The sequence below is a fragment of the Oryx dammah genome, unplaced genomic scaffold (genome assembly GCF_014754425.2).
Source record: "Oryx dammah isolate SB20612 unplaced genomic scaffold, SCBI_Odam_1.1 HiC_scaffold_26, whole genome shotgun sequence".
NCBI classification, from domain to species: domain Eukaryota; kingdom Metazoa; phylum Chordata; class Mammalia; order Artiodactyla; family Bovidae; genus Oryx; species Oryx dammah.
The window spans coordinates 87949340-87961135 of NW_024070210.1; the positions used below are offsets into that span (position 1 = coordinate 87949340).

The 11796-nt window shown below is 47.9% G+C and overlaps 1 protein-coding gene across 2 annotated transcripts in view; it reads left to right on the forward strand.

Annotated features, from left to right (window-relative positions):
- The window catches only part of MEGF11 (multiple EGF like domains 11), a 257227-nt gene that overhangs the window by 180873 nt on the left and 64558 nt on the right, over positions 1 to 11796 (forward strand). For both annotated transcript variants that reach the window (XM_040225825.1, XM_040225826.1), the window contains exon 9: positions 6815 to 6989. In XM_040225825.1, coding sequence (XP_040081759.1) covers positions 6815 to 6989 — 175 coding nt within the window. The remainder of the gene's footprint in view (positions 1 to 6814; positions 6990 to 11796) is intronic.

Consider the following 11796-nt stretch of genomic DNA (forward strand, 5'->3'; position numbering starts at 1 on the left):
TGGGCCACCCCCCGGCCCCAGCTCCCTTCACTTCCCACTTCCTGCACCAGTTGGCACCACCCTCTGGTAATAGATGAGGCTGTCAGGCCCCAGATTAAAGCTTCAGATGAGGCCGTTGAGTGCCAGATAAATGCTTCCACAGCCTTTTATGTGGCCGACTCTTATTAGGATGGTGCAGGGTGAGGGGACTCTCCTTCTCCCCTCGGGCCTGCAGGACAGCTCAGGGGAGGACCAGCTGCCCTGGGCCATGGGTTTTGCTGCTGTCTTCAGGCCAGAAAGAGAGGCCTCTGCCTTGTAGCCTTGTCTCTGGGACAGCTAGAACTTAGCCTCAGCTCCTCCTCACTTCCAGCTTTTGCTTCTCCACACATTGCCCAGGAGCCTCTGGTCACTGTAAGCAGAGTCATCTTTGCAAGTGTTACGGCTTAGACAGAATCTGTCCTCAGTCCTTAGTTCCTAGAGCTGAGTGGCTCAGGCAGTGCTATCTGCAATGGCAGAAGGTTGGAAAGGAAACCATTAACAGGGGGCCTTGGAGCCAGTGGAGCTGACCTGTATATGACTTCAGCATTGATTCACTTATTCATTCAACAAACACCGAGAGCCTGCAGGGCCGACCATGAGAAAAGAAAGTACCCCTTAACACCTGCCCAGCCCTCAGGAACTTGAGTCTGGAGCACATACCTTTCCTCCCCGCCAATCCCCCCTCCCCTCCCCCAACACACATTGAGCATCTTCTACCGTATTTCTTCAAATACAAGACAACACCAGTAGTGAGGCTTTGCTTTATTGTATGTACTCCTACAACTGAACCATGACATACCATTGACTGCATAGCGCACCCATCAGAGCTATGAAATGTGGGGCAAAAAGCATCTTAGAAGCGTCGAAATATATCTGGCTGGCCCTGTGTGCCATGTGCTCAAGTAACTGTGACCGGGGGCTCTGTACAGAAAGTCTTCCTGGAGGAGGTGGCTTCTGGGCCAGGTCTGGAGGGCACAATGAGAGCTCCCAGGCTCTAAACACAGAGTTTCCACATGGCTGGTCAGGGGTACTGGACAGCTGCCTCAGACTGTCCCGTGGGTGGACGGGCAGCACCAGGAACCCCAGCCGCCACCCGCCCCTCACCCCCCAGCAAGCCTGCTCTGCAGGGAAGCCAAGGGAGGTCCATGTCAGGGACAGGAAGCAAGACTGTCGCTGAGATCCAGTGCAGGAATAGTCCCTGCCTTGGCCATCCAACCAACCCCCAAATGAAAGAGCTATTGTTTTCTTCCCAAGCCCGAGCAAGCGTGCCCTGCATAATTTACCCCTCCTCTGAAGGAGTCCTCAATGCATTATTAATCTGGAAGGACTCCCTCTTCTCCGTCGCTAATCTCAGCCCATTCAATATAGATGATTATTTGCTTTACTCTCTATAACACGTGCCGCATTTCAGGGCTTGGGAGCAGTAGCACTTCTTAGGCGTGGGGGCTCCGAGGGCACCTGGCAGCTAAGCCCCCAGGCCAGGTTCCTCCGGGTCCACTTGGCACCTCCTTTCGGGAGCAGTGTCTGCATGGGCTTGTCCAGCTCTGCAGCCTCAGCACCGCACGATGCCTGGCACAGAGCAGGCCTTCAGGAAAAAGAATCACTGAATTCATCTTCAACAGCCCATTCCTCTAGGTGGTTCTGCCCAAGCTCTAAAGTTTCACCACTTTTTTCCTGTCACACTGCCCCAGGGACTGAGCCCCCAGCACCCACCGAGTTTTTATTTGGTCTAACTCGAAATTTCTCAGCCTTGCCACTATGGATGTTTTGGGCTGGATAATTCTTTGTCATGGACGGCTATCCTATGCATTGCAGGATATTTAGCAGCGTCCCTGGTCTCTATCCACTAGATGCCAGTAGCACGACCCTGACCGCAACCCCAAGTTCTGACACCCTGGATGGGGTAGGGAGAGGCAGGATTGCCCAAGGTGGGAACCTCTGATCTCACTCACCCTCTCTCTCGCTGCACTTGGGCTTTGTTCTCAGGGACACAGAGAACAGCTGTCTTCCTCTGTGTGCACACAGGTCACTCCTCTCTTCTCGTGAGCCTTTGTCCCATTCTAGAGCCTTCTCTTGGGATCCAAGAAAAGCAGAGGAGTGACTCTAGGACTCCTACTCCTAAGGCAGTTAAGCCACAGGTTTTGGTGGGCCTGGGGCCTCTGGATCCTGGCCTTAGAACTGCCTGTGCCTGAACCAGTGTCCCTCTCTGTCTCAGTTTCCCAATCTATCACCCTTCATCAGCCCAGTGAGGGTGAAAGTTTCTTGTGGCCTTTGCAGGTGAAGCTTCCACTCAGCTCCCCAAAAGATGCAGTGCGGGGTCCTCAGCAGCCTTGCCTCATTGCCCCCCTGGCTTCTGCAGGAGCCCTACCAAGACAGCTTGCGAGGAAAGCCCTGAGCATCTTTCTTAGAGAAACAAAGACCTCCCAACCCTTGACCAAAGAAAACTCTCCTCGGCTCGCCCTAGCCTCTTTCTGCTCTGTGCCCCTCTGGAGAGGACGCTTCAAAGAGGTCAAGCCCAAGTGCCCTGGGAAGGAAAAAGTGGCCAGAGAAATTCCCCAGCGTTTCGTTCCCTTTATAAACGCTTTGTAGCACACACAAAGCAGCCTCCTTCCTTCATCAAGGAATAACCTTGAGAAAGTGAGCGCCCATGTGTCAGCCCTTGTCCATGTCCCCTCCACAATTGGATTGTCATAGACGAATTCCAGCGGCCATGATCGTGGATTACCTTTGAAAGATTTGATTTAGCCAACAGATGCAGCATTGATAGAAATCTCAGAGCAGCCAGGAGAGAAAAAGGCAGAAAATTCCACCCTGAAAAGAGTCCTGTATTGTTCAGCTTTCGACTCCTATTAACTTGTGATTAATCTATGTCTGGGGGACATGGAGAAAGGTGAGGGGGGAAAAAAACCGCACAAGTGAAGCAGCATCAGTGTTTGCGACTTTTGCCTGAGCCGAACCAGCAGTCGTTTGCCCACCATGTGACCCAAGGGAATGGCTCTGTCACCAGGCCGGGGTGGTGGGGGTGGCGGGGTAGGCAGGGCAGGGGACACCAGGGAGGGGGAGTTGTGACGAAGGTGCTGAGAGCATAGTGGTGGCAGTTTTCTGAGTCAATGACTGAGTCAGCGGTCATTCCCCACTCTCTCTTCAAAAGGATTTTTGGAGTTTCTATAACAAGTAACAAGTAATCAAATTAAGAAAATAGAAATTATATTTTTTAAATGGATTTTTAGAGACCTGAAAGGAGACAGAAAAATGATTTCAGGTTTGGTTTTGAGCTTTCTGATTTCTCAGAGTAAAAGGTAAAATTGGTGTTGAGATCTACCCCTGTGCATCCAAAACGCTGGTGGGCTGAGACGGAAAGTAGAAATGCAGGAGGGCTTAGAGGCCAATGTTCGCCAGCTCACTGTTCATCTAGTATGCTTTTCACAGAGTAGTCTTCACACCAGAGCAGGGACCTGTAACAAGCGAGTCTACTGAAGAGAAGGGCAAGAGGGTGCCTGAGACCCTTCAGAATCTTCAGGGCGGTACAGAGCTGATCGTGGCAGTCAATGCTGCCCGGCCACATGCTTGAATACTTCCAAGCCTGTCAGTCTCCATGACTGTGGATTGAGCCAGGCCCTCTGACCCTAAATCAAAACTTCAGAGGAGGCCCCTGGAAAGTCGGAACTGAGAGAGGCCATGCCTAAGAGCTTTGCTGGAAGCATTGATGACAGAGAGGAGTGCTCCACAACTGTCTGGCTGAGAGTCAGGCCCACCAAGGCGGGGCTCCCTGCCCCACGGCACCTGTGCAGGCCACTGTCTCCCCTTACAGTGTGGGGGCCAGGGAACCATGAAGGTCGTGAAGTCTTCAGACATCCATCCTTTGCACACATTCTTTTCTATATATTTGTAATTTTATTGCTTTTTATCTGTTTATAATAGAAAAGATGCTCAGTTTGAGAAAGGGAATACATAGAAATTTAAAGAAAAAACTCAGAGTCCTCCATAATTTCTCAACCCAGAGGTGAGCACAGAAACCATTTTGTTGTAATTGGTTCATTCTTCATCCATGTCTGTTTCACACTGTTTTCATACTTTAGCTCATGACTTTGTATTGATAAACAGTTTGCTTATTTCATTTACCCTTATGTCGTATCATTAGATAGGCTGGAAAACATTTGAGTCCTTCTCTACCATGCCTTCATATGAATTGTCATAATTCATTTAACCAGTATCCTGGTGTCAGAGGCAGCATGACACGGTGAATAGAACATGGCCAGACAGACCTGGGTTTGAATTCCAGCTGCCACTGAGTCATCTTTGTGACCTTGGGCCAGTCATATAACCTCCAAGTGCCATCTGAAAAATAGAGGCTCTAATACCTAACTCACAGGCTTACTTGAAGATTAGAAATATAGGTGTAAAGTGCCTGGTGCTTTAATAGCCTAGTCACATATTATTTATTATTATTTAAATTACTTCAATTTTCCACTGTTATAAATAATGCTTCGGGGAACATCTCCATGCATAAATCTTTCTCCACAACTGTGATCATTTCCTTAGGATAGATTCTTAGAAATGGAATTACAAGACCAAAGGGTCTGAATATTTTTAAGACTCCTGATACCTTTACCAGCATTGAGTATTGTCCATTTTAAAAAATAATAATAAATAAAGTAACTTGACCTTTTCGGTAGAGAAAGCGTGATATCCAGTTGTTGTTTTGACTTGAACAATTAATGAAACTAAACATTTTCCAAAATGATTTTTATCTACTTGTACTTACCATTCAGGAACTGTCTGCTCCTGTCCATCCCTCATTTTCCATGAGAAAATCAGAGCTCCCAGAGGAGAATTGTCTTGGCTGGGCTTCACGCAATTAGTTTGTTCATTAATTCATTTGCCAAATACGTATTAAGTATCTTCCCGGTGCCAGGGACACTGCTGGCCACTGGGGTACGATACAGAAGTGAAAGAGACAGACTACCACACCCACCCCACCACCACCATGGAGCTGCCACCTGGTCGGGAGACAGATGATAAACAAGTCAACAGAGAGAAAATAATTACTTGTAGTAAAAGTGCTATTCATTCCCGAATTCTTAATAGGGCAGTGGATATGAGCCTAGCACTGGGAATCCACCAATGACCCAGGGAGACGAGGCCCATATCCTATGTGGAACTTCGCAGAACCAAGATTTGTATGTAGGCTCCTGCCAGCCCAGAGTGTGCCTTTCAACCACAGCCCTTGAACTGGACTCCATAGCAGGGAAGCAGATGACACAGGAAATCCAAAAGGCTTGTCTCTACCATCCAGCATCTTCTCCACAGTGTCAGTTGGGGTTCTCCCCGACAGGAGCAGATGCCAAATGCAAGAGGTCTTACTAGGAACACAGGTGTGAGGGAAAAGGGGGAAAGGGCTGGGGAGGCTAGAAAAGCATCAACTGCAAGGCACATCTGACCTGTGTGAAGGAAACAAAGGAGGAAGGAAGGCTAGATGCCAAGTCTTAAACTGAAGCACAGTTCAAAGAAAGTTTCACAAGATGGGGAGTCTTTCAGCCAAATTGCCCATCAGAGGAGTCCCAGACTTCCCAGGACTATGTCGACCTTAATATATTCCTGCTGTGCTCTCGCTGAGAGGAGCCCGGGGGGAGTGTGATCACAGAGAAAACAAAGCCTCCTGCTTTGGTCTCTGTGGATTTGTATTGTAAAGAGCACTTGTTTGAGAGTCAGGAGATCTGTGTCCAGTCCTCATTCTGCAATTCCTTGCAGTGTGACTTTAGGTAGATTATCTGGATTTCAGACACAGTAGGTGGGGCCATCAGTCAATTACACTCTGCACAGAAGCTCTAAGAAGAAGATGGTCACCACACTCAGCATCTCCTCTAACATGAATGTATATTGGCTATTGGATCAGACTCTCCCAGCCAGAGGTTGCCCACCTCTCTAGAGGTCGTGCCAGGCAGCCCTTGCCTCCAGCCAAGGGTTCTTTCTCTGGCCTAGCCAGACCAGGGATGGAGATGATCTTGCTCAGTCTTAAAGAGCCCTAGCAATGCATGAATGGAGGGTGTCCTCTCTAGTACAGACTTTGCCAGAGAGGGGAGGCTACATCTGCCCAGAGGTTCCATTTTAACTCAGCAAATGCTCATTAAGTACCTACAGTATACAGAGCCACTGGGTCTCAGTGCAGCCCCCTAGTATCTGCCCACACACTGGGCATCTCCTTTGGGTGCAGAGTGGGTGAAGCTCTGAACCTCACAGTACACAAGGGAAGGACCTGGAAAGGCTGGCTCCTACTTTGGTCTCTGTATTTGTATTATAAAGAGCACTTGTTTGGGAGTCAGGAGACCTACATCTAATCCTGATTTTGCATTTCCTTGCAATGTAACCTTAGGCAAATTTTCTAACAATTATGGGCCTCAGTTTCTTGGGCTCATAAGACTATGTAACCTTGGCATGTTCTGACAAATAAACAAAACATTAAACTAAAAAAAATTTTTTAAAGAAAAAGGGACTTCCCTGGTGGTTCAGTGGCTAAGATACCACACTCCCAATGCGGGGGGGGCCGGGGGTCCCGGGTTTGATCCTTGGTCAAGGATCTAGACCCCACATGCTGCAACTAAAGATCCCGCATGCTGCAACCAAGACAAAGTGCAGCCACACAAATAATAAAAAATAAAATAAAAACATTAAGCAGTTTAACATCAGAGGCTCTTCGATCCTGCACCGTGGGCAGACCAGACTGGGGTGGGCAGAGGGTGGGACATGGCCTCATTCCTGACCAGACTGTCCTCTCACCCTTCTCTCATCTGTTCAGCTGCCACCCCGTGACTGGAGCTTGCACCTGCCAGCCAGGGTGGTCTGGCTCCCACTGCAATGAGTCCTGCCCTGTTGGCTACTATGGTGATGGGTGCCAGCTGCCTTGCACCTGTCAGAACGGTGCCGACTGCCACAGCGTCACTGGGAGCTGCACTTGTGCCCCAGGCTTCATGGTAAGATGGGAGGGGGCTCCCACGGCCTCTGTGCCCACCCCCGCCCCCACAGAGGAGGAGAGGGGCCAGAATCAGGGAGTGCAGCCCTGTGCCCGGGGATGAAGGATGAGTGTCTGCATGGGCCACTCGGAGTCTATGACCAGAGAGCTGCCACAGCTGTTCTCCAAGGCCAGTCCTGCTGAGGTTTGCAACTACACAATGAAACGGAAGGAAGCTGTCTTTCCATTGTCTCCTCACCCTGGAACACCAGTTGTCTTCTTTGTACCCAGCTCTAGTCTGACCATATCCTGTGCACATAGTATTTTTTCATCCAAATAACCACAGAGCACCTAATAACCACAAGACTTTGTATTTTGCTTTATTTCACCCACGTTTGCTGCTGGAGCCTCTTGATTATCCATTTTTAGTGGTTGCATAACACAGCAGGAGTTGATGAACCCCCATGATCCTCAGCCATTCCTTTAGTGCTGAATACTGAGTTGTTTCCAGAGTTCACAACACATGTGCAGTGAGCATCTTCCTACCAAAGGCTTTTCCCCTCCTGTTGAATTATGTCCTTAGGGTGACTTCCCAGGGTCAGTGGGCATAATACGTTTATGGCTCTTGATGGATGTTGCCATGTTATTCTCCTCAAGGGTTATGTAAATCTACACTGCCACCAGTCGTGTATGCATGTACCTATTTCAAAACAACTCTGCTGACATTCTTTTCTTGTTTTAATTTTTGCTAATTATATAGCTAGAAAATGGCTCCTCAATATTGCTGTAATTTGCATTTCTCCGATTACTAGGGAGAGTAAAACCTTTTCCCTACGTGTTTGTTTACTATTTGTATTTCCTCATGAATTATGCTGGTCTTTTTGAAGTTTGATTCCAGGGAACTTGACATTGCAAGTGGAATCCTGTTCAAAGCTGGTACATGCCCAGTGAGTGTGAGAACCCAAACATTCAGGGGACCCCCATGGTCATATTTTTTGTGGTCATATTTTTGTGCTATAGGAAGTGGTTTGTGTAGTCCAAAGTCAGGCCTTTGGAATGAGCCCAGGGTCACATCTTGGCTGTCCTACTCCCCAAATGTATGACCCAGGGCCAGTGAGTTAACCTCTTTCAGGATCGGTTTCCTGACCTGTGGAATGGGACACCTGCCTTGCAATGTTGCTGTTAGATGTAGAAACGGGCTGTACGGAGTACCTTCCCTCGGTGCTTCTTAGACTTTAGTGAACTCAGAAACCACCCGTGGACCTTGTTAAGTGTAGGTTCTGATGCAGTAGAACTGAGGCCTATGGTTCTGCATTTCTAACATGCTCCCAGGAGAGGCCAGTGCTGCTTTGAGTAGGAAGGAGATGGCACTCACCTGGGGCTGCCCATTGTAATCACCTGGAGAGCTTTACACATACTGATGCCTGGGCCGCCCTCCTGGAGATGCTGATACACTTAGTCTGGGTGTGGTCTGGTTGAAGCCAGTGCACTGCCGAGGTGATCCAAAGACCTGCAAGGAAGCGCTTGTCATGATGTCAGAGTTCAGGTTTGCCTGGTGGCGATGTCTTTTGTGGGCAGGTTTCCCCTGGTCTATAGAACAAAACTCTGTTCAGCTCCCTACTTCTTCTCCCCAAGGCAGGTAAGACTAGATGGAAATGATTCCAGTGACATCTTCAGAAGAGAAAGAGATCTGTCCTCCTGCAGTTTTCCTCTCTTGTTTACCTTTATTGCTGTGAGCTTTGTTCACAGTTCAGTTCAGTCTCTCAGTCATGTCTGAATTCTTTGTGACCCCATGGACTGTAGCACGCCAGGCCTCCTTGTCCATCACCAACTCCCCGAGTTTACTCAGACTTATGTCCATTGAGTCGGTGATGCCATCCAACCTTCTCATTCTCTGTCGTCCCCTTCCCCTGCCTTCAATCTTTCCCAGCATCAGGGTCTTTTCAAATGAGTCAGCTCTTCACATCAGGTGGCCAAAGTATTGGAGTTTCAGCTTGGACATCAGTCCTTCCAATGAATATTCAGGACTGATTTCCTTTGGGATGAACTGGTTGGATCTCCTTCCAGTCCAAGGGACTCTCAAGAGTCTTCAACACCGTAGTTCAAAACCATCAATTCTTCAGCACTCAGCTTTATTTATAGTCCAACATTCACGTCCATACATGACTACTGGAAAAACCATAGCCTTGACTAAACAGACCTTTGTTGGCAAAGTAACGTCTTTGCTTTTTAATATGCTGTCAATGTTGGTCATAACTTTCCTCCCAAGGAGTAAAGTCTTTTAATTTCATGGCTGCAGTCACCATCTGCAGTGATTTTGGAGCCCAAAAAAGTAAAGTCTGCCACTGTTTCCACTGTTTCTCCACCTATTTGTTCACAACTTTCATAGAAAAATGGGGTGCTCAAGGCTTGGGGTTTGGGTAAGAGAGAATGGTTGTTTGGGATTAAAAATCTCATCTGGGAGAGTGATCAGGTGACTGAAGCTGAAGTGAAGTGACTGCAGCAGACTGCAGAGGACCTGCAGACCCAGTCCCAACTCAACTACCAGGGCAGGTATAGACTTTGGGCAAGTGGCTACCCCTCCCAGGGTCCTAGTTCATTATCTGTAAACAATGAGTATGCGGGGTGGGGGATGAATGCCCCCAGGTCAGGGCTCGAGCAGTTTGGAGGCCAGGCTACTGTCTCTATTGCTTCCATCTGGAATTAAAATAACTTCCTGCCCTTGAACTTTGGGAGACTTGACATCTGTAGGAATCATCTCCTCGTGGAGTCCTACCTGCTTGGGGCTCAGGGCTGAGACAGACTGTGAGCCAAGCAGCCCTGCTGAGACCCCGTGGATTTCCATCCATCTCCTCCTGTGCAGGCTCACTGTACCTGCAAAGGCTCTTCAGGGCCCTGTCAGGGAGTGAGCAGGAACTACTCGAGGTGATTATAAGATGGTCAGTTGCTCTCACCCAGCATGACTCATTCCTGCACACACCAGGTTCCCAGGGCGGGAAACCAAACTATTGCCGTCGCCTCAGCTTCGGAATGAATCCAGTTTCCTGCAATTAGTCAGCTCTGGTCAGGGTCGGGCATCAGGGCAATTAGTTGAGCAGACTTGGCTGAAACCCTCCCTGAAACATCCCGCAGTCAATGATAATTAGCAATGCCTTTCTTTGTACTTTGGTTTGTGAATTTATGCACCTGCCTTTTTCCTTGAAAGTTTAGTTCAGTCGCTCAGTCGTGTCCGACTCTTTGCGACCCCATGAATCACAGCACGCCAGGCCTCCCTGTCCATCGCCATCTCCCAGAGTTCACTCAAACTCACATCCATCGCGTCGGTGATGCCATCCAGCCATCTCATCCTCTGTCATCCCCTTCTCCTCTTGCCCCCAATCTTTCCCAGCATCAGAGTCTTTTCCAATGAGTCAACTCTTTGCATGAGGTGGCCAAAGTATTGGAGCTTCAACATCAGTCTTTCCAATGAACACCCAGGACTGATCTCCTTTAGGATGGACTGGTTGGATCTCCTTGCAGTCAAAGGGACCCTCAAGAGTCTTCTCCAACACCACAGTTCAAAAGCATCAATTCTTCAGCACTCAGCTTTCTTCACAGTCCAACTCTCACATCCATACATGACTACTGGAAAAACCATAGCGTTGACTAGACGGACCTTTGTTGGCAAAGTAATATCTCTGCTTTTGAATATGCTATCTAGGTTGATCATAACTTTCCATCCAAGGAGTAAGCGTCCTTTAATTTCATGGCTGCAGTTACCATCTGCAGTGATTTTGGAGCCCAAAGAAATAAAGTCTGATACTGTTTCCACTGTTTCCCCATCTATTTCCCATGAAGTGGGACCAGATGCCATGATTTTAGTTTTCTCACTGTTGAGCTTTAAGCCAACTTTTTCACTCTCCTCTTTCACTTTCTTTCTTTTTTTTTTCCTCTTTCACTTTCATCAAGAGGCTTTTTAGTTCCTCTTCACTTTTTGCCATAAGGGTGGTATCATCTGCATATCTGAGGTTATTGATATTTCTCCCAGCAATCTTGATTCCAGATTGTGCTTCTTCCAGCCCAGTGTTTCTCATGATGTACTCTGCATATAAGTTAAATAAGCAGGGTGACAATATACAGCCTTGACGTACTCCTTTTCCTATTTCGAACCAGTCTGTTGTTCCTGTCCAGTTCTAACTGTAGCTTCCTGACCTGCATATAGGCTTCTCAAGAGGCAGGTAAGGTGGTCTGGTATTCCCATCTCTTTCAGAATTTTCCACAGTTTGTTGTGATCCACACAGTCAAAGGCTTTGACATAGTCAATAAAGCAGAAATCGATGTTTTTCTGGAACTCTCTTGCTCTTTTGATGATCCAGTGGATGTTGGCAATTTGATCTCTGGTTCCTCTGCCTTTTCTAAAACCAGCTTGAACATCTGGAAGTGCATGGGTCACGTACTGCTGAAGCCTGGCTTGGAGAATTTTCAGCATTACTTTACTAGCGTGTGAGATGAGTGCAATTGTGCAGTAGTTTGAGCATTCTTTGGCATTGCCTTTCTTTGGGATTGGAATGAAAACTGACTTTTCCAGTCCTGTGTCCACTGCTGAGTTTTCCAGATTTGCTGGCATATTGAGTGCAGCACTTTCACAGCATCATCTTTCAGGATTTGAAATAGCTCAACTGGAATTCCATCACCTCCACTAGCTTTGTTCATAGTGATGCTTCCTAAGGCCCATTTGACTTCACATTCCAGGATGTCTGGCTCTAGGTGAGTGATCACACCATTGTGATTATCTGGGTTGTGAAGCTCTTTTTTGTACAGTTCTTCTGTGTATTCTTGCCACCTCTTCT